This window comes from Myxine glutinosa, chromosome 13, assembly GCF_964187855.1.
Source record: "Myxine glutinosa chromosome 13, kmMyxGlut1.1, whole genome shotgun sequence".
In the NCBI taxonomy this organism is placed as follows: Eukaryota; Metazoa; Chordata; class Myxini; order Myxiniformes; family Myxinidae; genus Myxine; species Myxine glutinosa.
In genome coordinates, this window is record NC_136273.1 from 46,806,811 (window position 1) to 46,827,761 (window position 20,951).

General features: G+C 42.8%; 1 protein-coding gene across 1 annotated transcript in view; it reads right to left on the reverse strand.

The window, feature by feature from the left end:
- LOC137438912 (uncharacterized) overlaps positions 1 to 20,951 on the reverse strand; it is a 144,288-nt gene that overhangs the window by 29,163 nt on the left and 94,174 nt on the right. The window contains exons 9-10 of the mRNA XM_068134385.2: positions 7,613 to 7,902; positions 4,619 to 4,868 (exon numbers count right to left, since the gene is read on the reverse strand). Coding sequence (XP_067990486.2) covers positions 4,619 to 4,868; positions 7,613 to 7,902 — 540 coding nt within the window. The remainder of the gene's footprint in view (positions 1 to 4,618; positions 4,869 to 7,612; positions 7,903 to 20,951) is intronic.

A 20,951-nucleotide genomic window follows, 5' to 3' on the forward strand; every position in this document is an offset into this window, starting at 1 on the left:
GGAGTTAGCTTCATCGCGGGAGATTCCAATGATTCTGAAAGCTTTGGTTTCAACAGCGTGAAGCCGAGCTTTGTGTGAGGCAGGAGCACCGGCCCAGAGGGGGGAACAGTATTCCATTGAGCTGCGAATGAAAGCCTTGTATGTGGTGAGGAGCTCAGGTGTGCCAAGAAAGGACTTCGCACGACGGAGGATGCCCAGTCGGCGACTGGCTTTGGAGGCCAGCTTGGAAATGTGGTTTTCCCAAGAAAGATCATGGCAGATAGTGAGACCCAAAAGCTTGAGCGACATAAATTCTTGGAGAGGATTGTTGAGAAAGTAGATGGGAGGGTTTTCCAGTCGGTCTTTTCGGAGAGACATCGTAAGAGTGTGAGATTTGTCAGGATTGAAAGACATGTTCCACTTGTTTGCCCAGTCAGTGATTTTGTCCAGGTCTGCAGAGACTGAGGAGGCTGCAGACTGCCGATCTGAGGGATGAGGAATGGAGCGGCAGAGAGTGGAGTCATCAGCAAAGAGATAGAGAGGATTTTCCAAAGAGTCGGAGAGATCATTGATGAAGACCAGAAATAGCACAGGGCCCAGAACACTACCTTGGGGAACTCCAGCCTGAACAGGAAGGGGGAGATGAGAGAAATCCATTCAGGGCCACACGTTGCCTATGACCAGAGAGGAAGTCCGCAAGCCATGAGTGGAGATTTCCATGGATACCATAGGAGGAGAGTTTGGTGAGCAGAGCTGGGTGCCAGACTGTATTGAAGGCACGTGATATGTCAAGTGAGACAGCTCTGATTTCCTGTTTGGCATTGAGGACCTCCATCCATTGTTGAGACAGCAGAAGCAACTTGTCCAGAGTAGAATGACCTGGTCTGAATCCAAATTGATGATCAGAGATCAAGCCATTCGAGAAGAGGAAGGATTTGATTTCCGAAGCAATGATGGATTCCATGACTTTGCTGATAATTGGAAGTAGGCTGATTGGTCTGTCATTGCAAGGATCTGTTTTTGCACATTTTTTGTGCAAAGCGGTAATGTTTGCTGATTTCCAAGATGCTGGCAGATGACCTTGAGCAAAAGAGAGGGTGAAAAGAACAGAGAGAGGGTGAGATAGAGCGGCAGAGCACGATTTTAGGACCTGTGGGCTGATGCCATCTGATCCAGTTGCAGAATCAGAGTCGAGGTTTGACAAAAACTTCTCCACCTTGTCAGGAGAGAAGGACACAGAGTCCAGGAGCAGTTGGGTTCGACTGGGAAAGGTGGGAACAGAGAGAGATGGGTTTGCGACACAAGATTTTGAGGCAAACACAGAGTTGAGGCATTCGGCTTTGTCACGTGCGGTGTCAACTATGTAGCCATTGTGTAACCAACTGTGTAGCCAACTGTGTAGCCAGTGTACATAAAGCTAGCACAATGTGTGACATGGTACAACACTGGGTGTGTCAAAGGAAGCCGAGAAATGAAGGACTCCAACCTGCATTAGACAGTATGGCTTTTTTCAGTTAACGGGCTAACTACCATTCACTTGTGTGGAGACGAGCTCTTCGAGCAAAGTAAAACCTTCCCGATCCTATTGGAAGCGGGTGGGAAGTGATAGGTTATGACCAAGGGATGATCCAGCCCACAATGCTGAGCAATGACCCAGCACTAAGAGGTCTTGTCGAGGTGGTTGTCTGTCACTGTGCCAAGACTGCCTGTCGGAGGACTTATTGTACGTGCATACTCAACCGACTTGCATGTACAGAAGCATGTTCGTTCATGGGGGACAAATGTGAGAATCCCAGGTATGTGTTGGATGATGACGATGATGTTGATGACTACGCGTGACCTCCTAGAGACTGAAACATCGAATTGTTTTTGTTAGTTTGATAAACATGGGTGTTCCTACTCAGTTATTTAGTCATCAAGAGGACCCTGTGATAAACTGTCATTATTTGACAATATGACGATTCTATTTGGAATAATTTGTACCACATTACAGAACTTACTGCGAGTAAATTTAAACTGACCACAGTGGAGGGTAGCTAAGAAACCTTTCTGTTTGTGACTGTAATATATTTTGCATCTGTTTGCCACAAGGATGGTGCTTTATCTGAAATATTTATTTTGTAATTCTCCTAACAGTGTTCATATAGGAAAATGGACTATCTTGGCATTTACAACATGATGGGCCTGGATTTATAAAATGGAGCCAAATATTCTTTTTTTTTCTTTCCATTTGCAAATTAACATCAGTCAGCTAAGTATTTATGATTGTATTATCGTTACAGTTTGCGATGTAACATTAAACATGACGGCTGCAACAAAATATCCAACATTCCACCCCCGTTAGTGGGAAAGCTACGTACCAGTTTTGGCATTTGAAATAGGGTGGACCTGTGATGTACATTTATAAAGTACATGTATATCCAACTATTTTATCTTATGGGATTATTATCAAGTATCAAAAATTATTATCAAGTTATCATATTATCAATTATTATATTATCATAGTCAACGATATAACAATAACTCTTAGAGCCGGTGGTGAATATCTAGCACCTGTTGTGTTGTATTGTTGTATCGTTGCAGGTGTTGTAGTGGTACAACAGGTGAATTGTAACAGGTGTCGTAACAGGGGTATGGAGAGGACGCAGGAATAGCAGCAGAATATGATTGATGTGGGGAAACAACATAATGTTGATCAGGTAAAGTTCGGTAGTTCTTATTCATGAAGTTGTCCACATCATGCTTGAATGAGGGAATGAGTCAGGAGAAGGTTGAAAAGAAGTGTCATCATTCAACTGCTGTAAAATAAGATCAGCGTGAGTTAAATTGAGGCATTCTGAAATATTTTAGACTTGTATGATTTATAATCAAGGTGAAAATGAAAAGTCGGGCAGTGATTCACTGCATCTTGTATTTTAGATTACAAATTGACTGCACTGTACTGGATCGAGCCATCCTGGCATTTCACGGTTTCACGGTTTTGGTCACGTACCCAAAGCACCCCACCAAATCCCTCAAGGCTTGCTCTCATCAGTGCGGAGGCAATTATTTCAAAAAGGAGGGACGACAATCATTCCTGGGTTCAGTGATTCCTGAAATCCTCCTGTTAGATAGCCACTATATATATAGATGTTAGATGATAGATGTTAGATGTTATGTTAGATGTTAGTAGATGTTTGGATGTTACTATATGTTAGATGTTAGATACAGTTCGTCCACTCCCCAGAGCCATCAAAAATATAGCAGAATCATGGTGCAGTGGTATTTTATGTGCTACATATGCTATAGCCATGTCGCATTACACATACGAGTATACCATTATAAAAATAATAATAACCACCTTTAGAGGCCATTTTTCCCCGCAAAGCGGGGGTTGGCCTTTTTTGGGAACCGTGGTTGTTGTTGTTTTTCGGTCCCCTATTTGAAGCAATGTTTTACGGCCGGATGCCCTTCCTGACGCCAACCCTTTTTGCCGCCTTTAACGACAAACAGGGAATTACCAGTGAACTGGTACTCAATTAGCCGACCTCGGAAGGATGACAGGCTGAGTCAACCCCCCTGGCGTTAATTCAGCGATCGACCGGGATTCGAACCCAGGATCCTTGGATCCTAAGCCGGCACCCTAGCCGCTAGCCCAACACCAGGGATACCATTAATCCATTGGAAACATTAATACCATTAATATGATAAAATAATTGCATTGTAAACAAAAGACTTTGAGATCATAACCCTATTTTTAGACAAATTGTCATTGCTAACCCCACCATACAAAAGGGCCTGTAGAAAAAAAAACCTATACCACAATCTGAAGTGGCACCCAGAAGTGTTCGAAAAGGGTTGCCATAACAGAATAAACAGTCAAACCTTTTATGTGGTGTGTGTTGAAGATGTCCTATAGGCCTGGGCCAGCCCAGGCTGGTGCAACTTAACCCAGAATATACAAAGTAGCCTGGCTCAAGGCCAGAGCCACTTCAGAGCAAATATAATCTGAGAATAGGGTTAGGGCCATTCAAAATGGAGATGGTTTAATGGAATAAAATTTAATGGAAAGTATCATACTTTATCGAGAATGTTTTTTTTTTATAAAGAATAAAATAAAAATGCAAATCAATACTTCCTCTTCCAGTATGGGTGGTAATAATTATGAAGTCACACGTTATCACATTTCCCATGTTATCCCACTTCCTTTCCAGGGGTATATCAGGCCTAAGAGGCTGTGATATTTCATTAAAAAAAAAAAAAGCAATTCAGACTAGGGCATGCCTCGTGCTGGAACCCACGTCGACACGTGCAATGAAAAATAGACAGGAAGTCAAATTCCGCAAGAAACACCACATTTGAATGAAAAGCATCCTGTTACTTCACTTCAAATATTACTTATGCAACAAAATACTTCTGCAAATTAACATACTTATACCCCCAAACTTACTTATACTTATATCCCCAAACATAAATATTACTTATGCAACAAGACATTCAAACAAAAACTACATATAAACACACACACACACACACACACACACACACACACACACACACACACACACTACAGAGGTGGATACTTTGAGACCTGGTAGGTGTCCCTTTGTTCCACCTACTGAAACCTACACTTGGAGATAACAACCAACAACATACACACCTGAGGCCAGCTCACAAAAGGAGCATACACCATGGCTGAGGTGCAGTATCCCGCTGACCCGTCTGGCCGCAGGAGACCCCATTCTGAGCCTGTGGCCTTATTTGATGCTCCTGGATGAAGATTTGGGTCAGCTGAAGGTCTGTCCCGTGTGTTTTCACCAATGTTCCTTGAAATGCTGCTCTCACTGCATGTTCGTCTGCGAAGCGGTGGTCTCAGAGTCAGACCCAGGATGTCTCTTGGTGCCTCTTTACTAAGAAAACAGACAACAAGAAGAGTTTTGTACAATAGTATATGCCCAATAGTATCTGTTATCTGTCCAATAGTATCTGCCCAACACCAGGTGCTCTTTCGAGACAAACCCTGACAATACCAAGGACCTTGTCCTAACTAATGGAGAATATTTTTTCAATCTGGAACAAATAACGAAACGTCACAGGGACTATTGCGCTTCATTGACATTGGTTGAGCAATGTTTTTTTGTTTTGTTTTTTTTGTATACAAGATCGAGGCTCGTGAAAGAGCTAACATTAATCACACACAATCACACACATTAATGTTAAGATGTAGTTTGATTTGTGACAAATTGCTTTGGTGTTTATCAAAATCATATTTGGCTCCTCGAAGAGCAAATGATGCAACAACCACTCCAAAATGCCTCAAATTAACACGAAGTGGATTGCGATCACTTATACAAGTAACAGTTCACACTTTCTCCTCACAATACTGGAGTTGCTGTCTGTCGATGATACATTGGATGTTCTTTGAATGAGACACTTGTAATAGTCCAAGAAATACCAACTTATTATGGGCCTATTGCTTCACCATTGCCGACAGGTCGGTGGTCTCTCTGTCTTCATCCGCCTCCTTTCTGGTCTAGCAACCTCTGCCCTCTCTGTCCCCCTCAGTTATCTGGCGGGTGCATGCAGTCCACCAACAATCTCCTTCTGCTAAAACGTCCAAAATCTACACAATGCTCAACTCCACTCACTTGTTCCTCTTTTTGCCCACATGTGCAACAAACTTCCACTTCCTCTTCAATCTCATTCTTCCCTCCTGGTCTTCAAGACAGCTGTTCATCACCATCTCAGATGGTCTCCAATCCAAAACCATGATCTTTTCTACACCCGTTAAATCACACCCACCACCCTCTCCCCACCCCCAAATTTTGCTTCTGCATCCAACTTGTCCACCCCGTGCGTTCTCCTCTACCCCTCATCGTTACCTGCATCACTTGTTTGTCTGTCTCCGTCTGCTCTCTCCATCGGCCCTGCTGTTGACATTTCACCCTTCTCTTTCTGCCGTTCCATTTTTTTGTTGCCATCTGATCTGTTCTGTGTTCTAGCTCTTCTATGAGCCCGGACTCCATATAAAAAACATAGGGGCAATACCCCTGGCGCTCACCTGGTAGAATAAACAGTATACTGCACTAACTAAAGGTATTTTAAACCAATTTCTATGTTTGCTGAAAGACAGGGCAGCATGTGGAATCATACTAACATAATCCTAAGACTTTAAACAAACAAATAAACAAAAAAATACCTATTTTGGGGGGTAATTGTTACAAATTCTTATGTACTCGGGCCATGCTTCCCATGACCAACCCCACCAGAACATGGGCATAATTGTGCTCGCTAAAGAAGAAGAAGAAGAAGAAGTTACCCGTTATGTATACTAACTCAAATATTGGAAAATAAAAAGGTTGGCATATGTTGGACTATTGCGAGTCTGTCGTTTGTAAATCGTTTTGAATGCCTTCCTTAATATGAATATTGATTGCGTCAGCTGCTAAGAAAGTGCTCACATCAGTTTCTACCCATTAAATTGAGTACCCTAAGAAAACAGATGACACAAACCCCTCATACAGATGACACAAAGCCCTCATACAGATGACACAAACCCCTCATACAGATGACACAAACCCCTCATACAGATGACACAAACAAGTTTTGAAAGTATGTGTCCGTTTCTTTCCCAACTAGTTAACTTTCCCTATACTTTCCTTAAAACACTCATTGCATTGCATTCTCATTTCATATCTCTTAAAGCCACATTTAGGAGCCACGACATTTAAAACCAAATTTTCATCCATCTTTCATTGCGTCCACTCATTTGCAGGAATCAATTCCACATTTTGATTCCACTCATTTGCAGGAATCAATTCCACATTTTGATCTCAGACTTACCATTTAATAAAAGATGTTTTCTTGTTGGGGCACACCATGAAGCAACGGCGATAGCACTGCCATCTGTTTCTCTTGACTTTTAGTTTCCTTGTTTTCTGCATTTCTGCAATGACTTGACTTCCCCTTGCACAGTTTTACTCTCCCATCTGTTAGTTTGTGTATTATGAATGGTAAGATTATGATTATTATTCTGGCAGGATGGCCTAGAGGTGCGCTTACTGCTCTCTAAGCTGCATAGCCTGGTTTCAAATCCTGCCCCAGCTGTGTGTTTCACAGGTAGTATTATTCATCAATGCCTCGGGGACGTTAAGCTGGGCTTCCCATCTGCCAGCATCAGTTGGTGGATGTCAGAGGTTCCATGATGTCCTTCACTAATAGCACTCGAGCTAAGGCACCCTGGCCAATTTCAAAATCTATGCCCAAATTCTTGCAGGGCAATGCCAAACCCACCCAGTATAAGCCTTGCCAAGAAACTGCTTTGGCAGTACCGAGCCTGCCTTCAGGCAGAGCACCAGAATTACAAATTACTATTATTGTTGTTATACTGAATAAATCCATGGTTTCAAGTTTATTCAGCATGAAGAATTGGATAGACAGACATCAGGAAGAAACAATCTGTCCAATAATATGCCGTTGCCATTTTTGGGATAGTAAATTATTCTAAGTGTGACAGGCACAAATGGTTTATATTATGACATTTTTTTACATCAATCAAGCGACAGCTGTTTACGTTCTAACACTGAGGCTCGGAATAGGACCCTTACACACCTTGCTCAGTGTTTGGAAGAAAAGGGGGGGACTGCGTCTTTACCTTGTCTGGCCTTGGATGTCGTATGCCATGGTCTTGGATCTGCAGCGTCGACGTCCGACTCTCCCCCTTTCTGCTGCAACACCTCTACTCTTTACCACCTCCACAACAGTTGCTCCTTGCGCCGCTCTGTATTCTTGTTCTTTAATCCTTTCACTCTGTGGCTCGCTCCTCATTTTCTCTCCATCACCGCTCGACTTGCTGCTGGCCTCGTCCAAATCTAGTGCAAACTCCATCATCGCAGATGCTCGATGAGAGAGACAACTGGCAACTTCAGCTGTGAGTTGTTGATCCTGGAAAACAACAACAAAAGAACAAGTTACCAAGATATACTTTTTAAAAGGGCAGTTATTTTGTTGGATTATTTTTGCAAGAACATCAACTATAATTCTGATCCTAATAACATTTGCAACATTCGTTCAAACTTGAGCACAAACAATTTTTTTAGGATTCTTCAAGTATCATCCTATAATTACATGACCTGCATCAACAAGGTGCTTCAGAACCTGGTGATGGATGAGTCCAGAAGTGATCAGGTTCTAAATATGGTAACTACTCATAAAAAGAATGTACTTCAGAGGCACAACGAATGAAATTAACCCGACCAGGATGGTGAATACAATGGCGTGACCAAGTGGGTGTGTAGTGGGCGCACGCGCTTTGCGGAGGCATGCACAGAGCATCTCCGCAAGTGGTTTGGAACAGGGAAGAGCTTCTGAGCAAAAGCGAAAGTATCTTTTTTGGTGGTGTCTCTGTGGGTGTGCCTTCGCACGCATGCTAGCCAGAGGCCTCTGTGACAGGAACGTTCCTAAATTCCAGATGAGTTGAAGCAATAAGCATGGCGACGAGGCCGATACAGCGAGGCCATCAATAAAACGAGGTATTGGGTCACAGTTATGGACAACCTTGATGAGAATAATTAATATTTATTCTCATTAAGAAAATTGCCAAAAAGTTGAACGGGACATCCACAATCACCTCCAGAAGGTTAAAAGGACACTGGAGACAAGTTGAGAGAGGGAATCCTGTTTAACTCCTTCGTTCCCCCATAAGGGGTATTACAAACAGCAGAGTGGTTTTCCTCATGACATTTCAGTCAAACAAAGATGTGAGTCCAGGTCCCCCTACCTAAATAAGGCATCCTTGGTAATTAAACAAAGCAGTTTCACATAAAAGGCCAGATGGAATGAGGCAGTCCATTTCACTGTAAGCAACAACCTTTCTTCCATTGGCCTTGGCAAAATAATGCTCCTTGAGTGCAAAGAAGCTTCAAACAAGATGATGGATGAGACCTGCAACGGTTACTTGGAAGAAACATCTTGTGTGGGCAACGATCTCCTGCCTCATTGGTTATACATGTCCCTGGCTCCGACAGGTGTTTACTGGCGTTGCTATTTTTGTATAAGGAGAGGGAGAAGAGGTGCAGAAGAGCTCATGTGAATGTTTAAAAACAATAGCTAACACTGGGATCACATGGACCTGCAGTTTACTATATAGAACCACAACCATTTGGTGTTTACACACACAGATATGAGAGTGAGAGAGTGAGAGAGTGAGAGAGTGAGAGAGTGAGAGAGAGTGAGAGAGAGTGTGAGAGAGAGAGAGAGAGAGTGAGAGTGAGAGTGAGAGTGAGAGAGAGAGAGAGAGAGAGAGAGAGAGAGAGAGAGAGAGTGAGAGTGAGAGTGAGAGTGAGAGTGAGAGAGTGAGAGAGTGAGAGAGAGTGAGAGAGAGTGAGAGAGAGTGTGAGAGAGAGAGTGAGAGTGAGAGTGAGAGTGAGAGTGAGAGAGTGAGAGAGAGTGTGAGAGAGAGTGTGAGAGAGAGAGAGAGTGAGAGTGAGAGTGAGAGAGAGAGTGAGAGTGAGAGAGAGAGAGAGAGAGAGAGAGAGAGAGAGACAGAGAGAGAGAGAGAATATATGAATCACCAGGTTCTTTCTCGCCTTCCAAGGCACTTGCATTGCTGGAAAACAACGAGAAATTTTACACAATCATGAATCAGCCATATTGTTGAACAAGTGTCAGCAATTTTTTTTTCTGTGAGTTTGAATGTGAGGGAAGGAGGAATTGCTATATTTAGGCATAACCCTTCAATGAACGCATAATGGACTTCTGTGTCTCACTACTACTACGGTGCACTTATGGCATAAGGCCATAGCGACGAACAATCAATTACATATCTTCGAGATTATGACTGAAGAGTGTGCAGTCATCAGGCGAAAAGTAGATCACAGAGCAACATTTCACTGATTCTGGACTTGGCCTTCAGACACTGCAAATGATAGATACGACCGTCGGTGCGAAACTGGATCATCTCTCCCCGGGTGCAATCTTTGAAGGCATCATGGAGCATAGAAGAAAACGCAATGCTAAACAAGCATTCTGAGTATTGCGTTGCAATACATGTTCCCTACCGGCAGTCTGTCGTCCGGAAAACTGTTGGGGAAATTACCAAGGGTTATTCACCCACAGATGCTGAATCGTTCCCAATCGCTAATTACCTCAGGACGGGCTCACCTGTGATTCGCACTCGGGACTTCGATTTATACACCTTGCAGACAGGTCAGCAGAAGCCCGAGAAAATAAGTTTTTGATAAAGAACCTTTTGTCGCTAAATATCAGTAATTTATTATATTTTCCGGTTCACGATCAATGATCGATGTGTATATATATATGTTGCTCGGCTTGGCTCCGCCCCTCCCGAAAGCGCGCGCTGTGTCGCGCTTTTGACGTTCGCGAGACGAGGCTGAGGGCGCGTGTTGCGGCTTGAGGAGAACTCTAGAATAAACAAGAGATATCCATTTAAAAAATATATATTTTCGTTTAATTAATGATACCTGCCAAACCACGTGCCCTATCGCAAATTCCAAAAGGACATTTTAGTAGACTGACGTGCTGAACAGATTTGTGAAGTTTCCCCTCGATTGGATCAAAAATGAGGGAGGAGCTCGGTTTTAAAGGTTCATGCTTAAAAACGTCATAACTCTGAAACCATGTGACGCATGACGTCATGCTCGCTGACTTTTTTGTTCGTCATGGGTATGCGATCCTGCCTGCAAAGTTTGGCCTCGATCTGTTCAGCCGTTGCAGAGAAAAAGGGTTTTTTGTGTTTTCACGAAAAACAATATGGCGGCCGAACCGCGTGACCTTTGACATCATAATTACCAGTAAATATTCTGCAGACCGAGTCCCTCCTACGGTGAAAATTTGATCTCAATCGGTCCAATTATTGCAGAGAAAATCTTTTTTAAAGGAAATTAAAACTTAAAATGGCACTGAGTTAAGGATCATCAGAATTATCAGAATTCCCAAAGTTCAAAGTGCATAAGTTTGTCAAAAATGATCGAAACGTCGTGAAGTTCGAACTTGATCTGTAACTTATCATGAGGAAACCATGTACCAAGTTTGAAATCATTAGCGTTAAGCGTTTAGAAAAAAAAGTCCGGAAAACGGTTCTTTGTGTGACGGACTGACGGACGGAGGGCAAACCTATAGTCCCCTCCGGTGTACACCGGTAGGGGACTAATAATAGGGGAGCTAAGACACAGCCTTTCTTTGTGTCGTTGGTAACAGGAAATGACTCAGAAGTGCATCCACTGTCCCTCACACGACCATCCATGCCATCGTGGAAGGATCTGATGATGTTGATCAACTTAGTAGGACAGACAATCTTGTGCAATAGCTTCCACAGGCCTTCTCCACTGACCAAATCAAACACTTTTTTTAAGGTCGATGAAGACCATGTATCGATCGCGATGTTGTTCTCTGCTATTTTCCTGAAGTTGATGAGCGGTGAACATCATATCGGTCGTGCCACGTCCAGCATGAAAGCAGCATTGGCTTTATGGGGGCGATGGTGTTGACAATTGCTGATGACATGCGATTAAGAATGATGTGGGCAAGTATTTTCCCAGCAATAGATAGATAGTACAGAGGCAGTAGTCTTGTGTTTGAGCAGTCTTCTCCAGGTTTGATTCCCGACGCAAATATAAAGCTGTTGGATTGGTGCTTTGCAGACAGGACATTGAGTCACGAATTGTGTCATCGCTTGGGGGAACGGAACACAATTCCAGTGTCCCACCTGCCAGAATTAGATGGAGGATATTAAAGATCTGACGGTGTATTTTGTGAAGATTAGGCAAGTTATCACCGGAACCCTGAACAAATGATAAATTCCTGGCCAAATTACCTTCAGTCGAACGTCAGGTTCGACGTCAGGTTCGTCAGGTTCTCCTTCCTGGCCAAATCACCTATGGTCAAACGTGGACCAAAAACTAGCCGCAGTCGACCCCACAAGAAGATGGGAATAATTGGGGCCATTAAAGTAGCCATAGTAGTAGGTGTTTATGATATCAGAAGTGCCCATAAAGATAAAGAATAGGATGACTTTAACCCTTGGATGCAGTGATTGGGCCTCGGAGGCCCACAAGGTTTTTTTTGTTGCAAAAACGATGCTGTACAATTTGTTTTTTGGGGAATGAGCCTCATTTTAACCGACTTTCATGTTGTTACACAAAATTCAGTGACATAAATATATAAAATTTTCATTCAGGCTCGTGGGAAAATCTTCATCTTCACTTATAACCCGAAAATCCGACACGAATGCAGGCCTGGGGCCTTCGAGGCCCTGCATAAATGTTGTTCGCGGGTGATAAAATGCGACATGTTTCTCTCTTCACGGAAAAATGTCCCTCAAATTCGCGGTTTCTTTTCCATTCGCGGTCATGTTCCGTGAAATCACGGTTCCCCCCCCCCCCCTATTCGTGGCCATGTTCCATGAATTCACGTTTTTTTTCTATTCGCGGCCGTGTTCCGTGAACTCATGGGTTTCCCCCTATTCACGGACATGTTCCGCGAATTCGCGGTTTTTCAGGGGTGCAAAAAAATGTTCACGAGCCGCTAGCATGGCATATTTATAAGACCCATCTTTCACTAGCCATGCATAAAGCAGCTGGATGTATGCAAAAAAAAACATCTCATACAAGCCGTGAGCATGACCTGCTTATACAGTACAGTACCATACATTCACTGCTGTGTGGTTTGCGTTTTCATGGCTTTCGTGGCCGCACATTTTAGCTGCACTATAAGCGAGCTTCGCGGGATATCCCACTAGATGTGTAAACACGTCAACTCCGTGAATTATACAATGCAAATGATTCATTAAATCTATTATTGAAATTAGCAGATAGGCTCAACACGGCATCATCCGATAACATCACCCACAATCAATTGGCAGAGTACTTCCCGCAACTACCGACAATGCTCACAATCCTACATATATAGACTGTGTCCTCGATTTCAATCATTGTTCTCGTTCCGTTGCTTTGACCTGTGTTTTTGACTCGCTCTGCTCATTGTTCAATCATGGCTCCCAAGTGCAAGACCAGTGCCAGAGATGCGTCGACTACCAAGAGGCAGAAGAACGTGATGTGCCTGAGCCAGAAAGTGGAGCTGCTCGGCCGGCTTTCAAGAGGACAGAGTGCAGCCTCTGTTGGCAGGCATTACGGCGTCAATGAATCCACTATTTTGCTACATACGGATGAAGGAGAAGGCAATTCGTGAGAAACTTTCAGCGAGCGCTGTATCGAGTATGAAGGTGGTCACCCATGTCCGGAATGTTCACATGGAAAGGATGGAGAAGACTCTCAGAATATGGATGGAGGACAACATGCAGACGAGGGACTTCATGCTGAAAACCATGATGCTGAACCGTTCCCTAACCCCGCTCATCGAGGACGCATTGGACACCATTCCAAAGGTTTCCAAGGAGGAGGAGGTGGGCAGTAATGAGGAAGAGGTGCCGAGGTCCAACCTCACAGACCAGTTCCTGGGCGAGTTGCTGCAGGACATGCGGGCGATTGTCGACAGGGTGAAAGACGCTGACCCAGTCTTGGAGAAGTATCTCAAGTTCAAGAGGAGCTTGGATGATTTGCTGCTCCCATACAAAGAGCTGCATCGAAATGTTGGGCAATGTGTCAGGGCAGCTCCCCATTACCCATTTCTTCAGCCCTGCTCCCTCCATCTCAAGATCACCAGCACCCTCACTTTCTCCTACGTCTCCTGGCTCTCCCTTTTGCTGCACCATAATTTGGGTCGCCCTCAAAGTTCAAGGAATTAATGGGATTTTACTTCATCACCATCATCATCATCATTTGAAAGTTGCGTGTGTTTGTAAAATAAAAAATTTAAACGGTATATGATGGTGTTGTGTTTTTTTTTTTTACTTTCACTGCATGGTGTGGTTAAGCACTTTTAATAAACTGTAAGCGCACTCCTTCAATAAATTGGAAATTGTACCTGGTGTTGTCGTTTTTTTTTGTGAACATTTTTAATGAAACTGTAATCATGTGCATTTGCAGTCGAAAACATTTTAAACTTTAAAAAATTTCCTCTATGAATCAGGAACCGCCGCGAACTTATAACATATCCCTCTTTTCCCCATTGAAACAATGCCACGCATACATTCACGAGATTTTAATCGACCTTCATGGATTATTGTCGACATTCATGGGATTTGCCTCACCATTTGAAGATTTTGCTTTGCCATTCGCGGTTTATTCCTCTATTCGCAAATTTTCGCGATCCCACATTTTTCCATTGAAGTAATGCCCCACTATTCGTGGGTTTCACTATTCGCGGATTTTCCAGGAACATATCCCCTGTGATTAGCGGGGTCCGAGGGTATATACAGTCATGTGAAAAAGTAAGTACACCCCATGTAAAGTTTTGACTTTTTCAACATATTTCAACATACAGCTATTTGATCTTCATATCAACAATATTGATAGATGAAGGTGATATAATATAACAAATATCATGAAACATTTACATTTTGTAGTCCATTGTATAATTTAAATAAACATAAATGCAAATTTCGCATGTGGAAAAAGTAAGTGCACCCCTACATTGATCACTACTTCAAATACCTAAAATTAGAATCAGGTGCACCAGCTCAGATGCAAATGATTAGAACATCGTTAGAGAGGATCTTGGAGGAACCTGTCTTATTTAAACCTCAGACATTTAGTTTGGTTTGCTCTTTGTTGTTGAAGTGTGCGGCGTCACCATGCCTAGATCAAAAGAGCTCTCTGAGGCCTTCAGAAAGAAGGTTAGAGATGCCTACGAGTCTGGAAAGGGATTTAAAAAGATCTCCAAACAATTTGAAATCAATCATTCGACTGTCTGGAAGATCATCTACAAGTGGAGAAGATTCGCAACAACTGCCAACTTGTTCAGGCCAGGCCGCCCCAGCATGTTCAGCCCAAGAGCAGAGCGCAAGATGCTGAAATAAGTCTCTAAGAACCCCAGAATGTCATCACACGACCTACAGGTAGCTTTAGCCACTGTTGATGTCAAAGTGCACGAGTCTACCATTAGAAAGAGGCTGTACAAATTTGATCTACATGGGAGGTGTGCCAGGAAGAAACCTTTGCTGTCCAGAAAGAACATCAGGGCAAGACTAAAGTTTGCCAATGAACACCTAGGCAAAGACCAACACTTCTGGAACAATGTGCTCTGGACAGATGAGTCAAAGGTAGAGCTATTTGGCCACAGTACCAGAAGACATGTTTGGCGAAAACCAAAGACAGCATTTGACCATGAGAACCTGATACCAACTGTAAAGCATGGTGGTGGAAATATTATGGTTTGGGGCAGCTTTGCTGCATCAGGGCCTGGGCAGCTCACCATTATATAATCCACTATGAATTCTTCATTGTACCAGAGGGTGTTTGAGGATAATGTGAGGCCATCTGTCGGAAAGTTGAAGCTCAACCGAATGTGGACCTTGCAACATGACAATGACCCTAAACATGCCAGTAAATACACCAAGGAATGGCTGAAAAGAAAGAAAGAGAGGGTTCTGGAATGGCCAAGTCAAAGCCCGGATCTAAATCCCATCGAGATGTTGTGGGGGGATTTGAAACAAGCTGTGCATGCAAGAAACCCCTCAAATATCACACATCTGAAAGAATTCTGCATGGAGGAGTGGGCAAAAATTTCTCGCTGTCGATGTCAGAGACTGGTAGACAGTTATAAGAAATGCCTACTTGAGGTTGTTTCTGCCAAAGGGGGCAATACCACCTATTGGAGCCAAGGGTGTACTTACTTTTTCCACATGCGAAATTTGCATTTAAGTTTATTTAAATTATACAATGGACTACAAAATGTAAATGTTTCATGATATTTGTTATATTATATCACCTTTATCTATCAATATTGTTAAAATGAAGATCAAATAGCTGTATGTTGAAATATGTTGAAAAAGTCAAAACTTTACATGGGGTGTACTCACTTTTTCACGTGACTGTATGTATATATATATATATATATATATATATATATATATATATATATATATATATATATATATATATATATATATATATATATATACATACATACATACACAGGGTGTTTGAAAAGTAAGTACATATGTACCTCCGCCACTGAAGGTGGATGGAGGTTATGTTTTCACCACTGTCTGTGTCTGTTTGTTTGTGAACAGGATATCTCAAAAAGTTGTGGACTGATTTGGACGAAACCTGGTGGACAGGTTGAGTTTGTGACAAGGATGAATTGATTACATTTTGGTGAAAATCTGGATCCAGATCAGACAATTTTTTTCAGTGGTTCTTCATCATTGAGTGATAGGGCAAAGAACGATATATCGCATGATATTTCAAAAAGTTGTGGACGACTTATGGAAAAAAAAAACTTGGTGTATGAGTTGGTTAGGTGTCAAGGACAAGACGATTGGATTTTCGTTCAGGTCAGAATCCAGATCCGGCCCATAAGTAGGATATAAAACATAAACTGTTCAGCCTGGCGGAGGTATGCGCTCTCCTCTACCGTTCTATTTTTATTGTCATTGCTCCTCAAGGAAAGCACCTATTGCAATGCAGTTTTCAATTATGTAGGTGTTATTCTTTACTATTTTTCCATTTTTTAAAAATTCTTTACCATTAGCATTTAATTTTATTGGCAGGACCATCATGACTGAACGATTGAGTTTTTAATAGGCACACATTTCATCATGTATGAGGTATGGCAGTCAGTTGTCTTCTCAAAAGATGGTGGAGAAATGAGCAATGCAGAAATGCCGTCAACCCTAAGACCATCCAAAACTGCTACATTAAGTTAATGACTACAGGTTCGGTTTAGACCACCACAAAACAATCTGGGAGACCATCAACATTAGGTTCACCAGAAAATGTGGAGGTTGTGCAAAACATGCTTACCTGAACTCCATCAAAATGGGTGAGAAAGGCATCCCGAGAAAGTGGCTTGACACATAAACTTGAAAACAAATTTGCGACGTTCTTGGCAACATACTCAGACATTTCTTGGAAAAGTCAGTAAATAACCTATCAGTGAGATTCCAAAAGTGTGTGAGAAATGCAGCTTATGTGTAATTTTCATTACTAGAAACACACACTTCCTCTGTGAGCTGTCGAGGGAAAGGAGGGGTTGATACTGGGGGAGATGGGGCAATTGTATTTTGTGGCATGGCTAATACAATCCCCCCTATCTCCAGCAGGGGTCAACAAACCATTTGTACTGTGCCAAGCAAACAAGTGAAAATTGTATGTCATCTACCACTCCTACTGTCCACACCCTCGTGTGAAGAGAATGGATTTTTGTGGGTGTTGGTATAGTTTAAGTGGGAAGAAAGGGGTATCGTGCACCCCCCGGAAATCAACTTCTAATCGACGTCTCTAGATCAGAAAAAATGTGTAGAAAACGATGAGCTATGTTAACAAATTGTAAAAATGTCCCACGTATCATTTTTATGCAAATTAGGCCGCCATTACCTATATCTCGGCCATTACTGCAGATAACTGAACAAATAATGTGTCTAGACGCATGTTTTGAGGGTCAAAGATTGTAATAAAACTATTCTTGAAGTGACCACATGTGTCCGTGGCATACTAGTATGAAAATTAGTGCCGCCATTACCGGAAAATTATTTTTTTGCCATATCTCGGCCAATATTGCACATAACTGCACAAGTAAGGTGTCTAGACCCATGTTTTAAGGGTCAATGATCATTAAAGGACCAATCCTGAAGTAACTATGTGTGTCCTTGGCATGTAAATATGTAAATTCGAAAGTTGATTTTTGATTTTTTTTCAAAAAATTTGATTTTTCGCTGTATCTTAGCCAATATTGTAGATAAGTTAAGAGGGGTTTTTCAGGGCAATGATTTCACAAATGGTGTTATTTTGCGATCACAGGTCCACTATCAGATCAATCAATCATCGTCGCTTTCAATGAAATCATCAAAGTCAAACTCATCCTCTTCTTCCTCCTCCTCCTCCTCTTCTTCACGATCTTCAGTGTCCAGAAGATCAACCAGCGAGGTTGGTAGGACAGGACCGCAGGACCACACCGGTTCCAACATGCCTTCGTCAGTCCTCATCTATCCCTGCCCCTCATCGTAGGGTTTTGGCTTTTCTACAATGGGTTCGTCAGCTCGCTTGTACAAGGCAACACGGTGGTTCACACGCTGGATGTGCGGCTTCAGAGCAGACTGGCAGGGAGGAAGGCGAGGCAGGTGAGTTTCTTGTCCTCCCCCACAATTTTGTGCAGCAGCTTGGTACGGATGATGTCCACCGAAGACTCTCGACTCTGTCCGTACATCAGGCAGGTGAACTGTTCCAACTGCTTCAGCACCTGTGGCTTGATGTTCCAGTCATCACCGAGTTGCCTGAAGGCCTTGTGAAACCTGGGGTTCTTCTCCAGCTTTTTCAGGGGCCCCACCTTCCCCATGCCTTTGAAAGAACTGGTGCAGTCCTCTCCACTGAATACATAGAACCCAAGAAGAGTGCCGCAGTAGTCTTCCCAGGGATTCTGCGAGCTCAGAGAGGATGAGTAGTTGTCAATGTTTCCCTGACCCCGTATCCAGGTATACAGTAAGCTTGATGGCGTGAGCGTGGTAGAGAAGAATCACAAAGATATCTGTGTCAGGGGTTCTGACCACAGCGTTCTTGTATCCGAGGGCGGCGGCGTGTTGGAGGTACAGTACCACCCTAGTATCAGTCTCTTCCTGGTTGCTGTAGATTGTGGGGAGCTCAAGCACCTCGACCTGAAACACAAAGAGGCATTGGACTTTGAAAATTGAGGTAGAAAGCTGTACACGAGCCAGAATGAAATTGCATCAACTTTGTCGTGATCGACCTTCGTGAATGAGACATGGTTCTTGATTGGGTCATTCTGTAGTCGTTTCAGTAGTTTCTCAGAGTGATAGTTCGAGTTCTCGTACCCATTCCGTTTCAGTTCTTCAACATAGAGCAAGCGCAAGGAAGATAGCCGTAGGATCTCATTCTGCTGGACAACATGAGTTGGAATGTGCTCCAGTACCGAGACGAGTGCCTTCTTGTGGGTGGCTGACATGCGAGCATGCTCGGTATTAATTGCTCTTTCGGCTCTACGAATCCCGCGCTCGTAGTTAGCGAACGCTGTGTGGAAAGCTCTCAAGCATGATGGATGGTGTTTGGCCTCGACAGCAAAGAGGTCTTTGTTTTTCACCCGTCGATGAAGTCGAACTGGACCCATTTTCTCGGCCCGTGATTTGATTTGCTCCCATGCATTTTCTTTGTTCTTCCAAGATGAGAAGACTTCCACTCGCTCAGTTTTGCGATCACCATCTTTGATCTCTACTTTGTCACAGAAAATGCACTCTGGTGGGAAGATGGGTCCAGCGGAACCCGCTGAAGACAATTTATGAGGGGAGTGATGCCATTGCGAGGTTGATGCTTCTGGTTCTGCATCACCTCCCAGACGATTGAGGTTGCCAGTAAAGTGCTGATAACACTGACGGTGATACCCAACACTTTCCAGATCATCGGGGAGAGTTGTAGGAATCTGGTCGCACACTGATTGCATACGATATGGGGACTCATGTGATTGATGGAGACGTTGGTCCCGGATCTTATGAAGTTGCTGTAGTTTTTCACTTGCAGTTCCTTTGATTTTACTGAGGTGTGTAAAACTATCATGATCAGACGTGGATAGCACATGAAGGATGCATGTAGGCGGGGAGTGTTTGGGGGCTGCAGGATCTGCGCTCTGGTTAGGTTTTCTTTTGGGCATGATGGCTTAACGTCCACTTCTATCACCACTGCTTATCTAGAATGGGAAAGAGAATGGGAAAGAGAAGTTACATTGGTGAAAGTATTGCCCTAAAAAAACACTGAGAAAACCCCTCTGTCAACTTATCTACAATATTGGCTGAGATACAGCTAAAAAATCAAATTTTCGGTAATGTCGACACTTTAGAATTTACATATTTACATGCCAAGGACATGCATAGCTACTTCAGGAATGGTCTTTTAATGATCCTTGACCCTCAAAACATGGGTCTAGGCACCTTACTTGTGTAGTTATGTGCAATATTAGCTGATATATGCCCAAAAATTGATTTTTCGGTAATGGCGGCACTAATTTGCATACTAGTATGCCACGGACACATGTGGTCACTTCAAGAATAGTTTTATTATAATCTTTGACCCTCAAAACATGGGTCTAGACACCTTATTTGTTCAGTTATCTGCAGTAATGGCTGAGATATAGCCATAGGTAATGGAGGCCTAATTTGCATAAAAATGATACGTGGGACATTTTTACAATTTGTTAACATAGCTCATCGTTTTCTACGCATTTTTTCTGATCTAGAGACGTCGATTAGAAGTTGATTTCCGGGGGGTGCACGATACCCCTTTCTTCCCACTAAACTAGAAGTGTTCCTTGAACTATTTAACAACATCTGATCTTTAGGTAAACTTCCCTATGACTGGAAACACTCCATTATCATTCCTATTCCCAAAGTCGAAAAATATCCCTCAAATCCATTCTTCTATCGACCAATTGCTCTCATTTCTGTTGCTTGCAAAAGAATGGAGAAGACGGTTAATGAATGTCTGCTTTTCTTCCTGAAAAAGAGCAACCTGCTGTACAAATATGAGATTGGGTTTAGAAACGGATGTTCTGCCATTGATCATATTGCCTCACTTTCTGATAATATCAGGAAATGCTGAAACAAGCATGAGTCACTATTCAGAGTATTTCTCAATTCAGAGCTAGAAATAAAATAGAACTTTTTGAAATGTTCTCTTTGAAATTATTCGTGGACTTTGAGATGGAGAACGAAGAGTTTGGAATCATAAGGAAGATATAAGGAAGAGAAGAAAGATATAAGAGTGGGAGGGAAAGGGATTGGCAGAGAGAGGGGTACGGTGGAGCCGGGTATGGAGAGTTAGTGGGGCAGAGGAGGAGGAAGAGAAGGAGAACGAGGAGGACAAAGGTGATGGTGAGGAGGAATGAGGAAAAAAGAAAAGAAGAACAAAAAG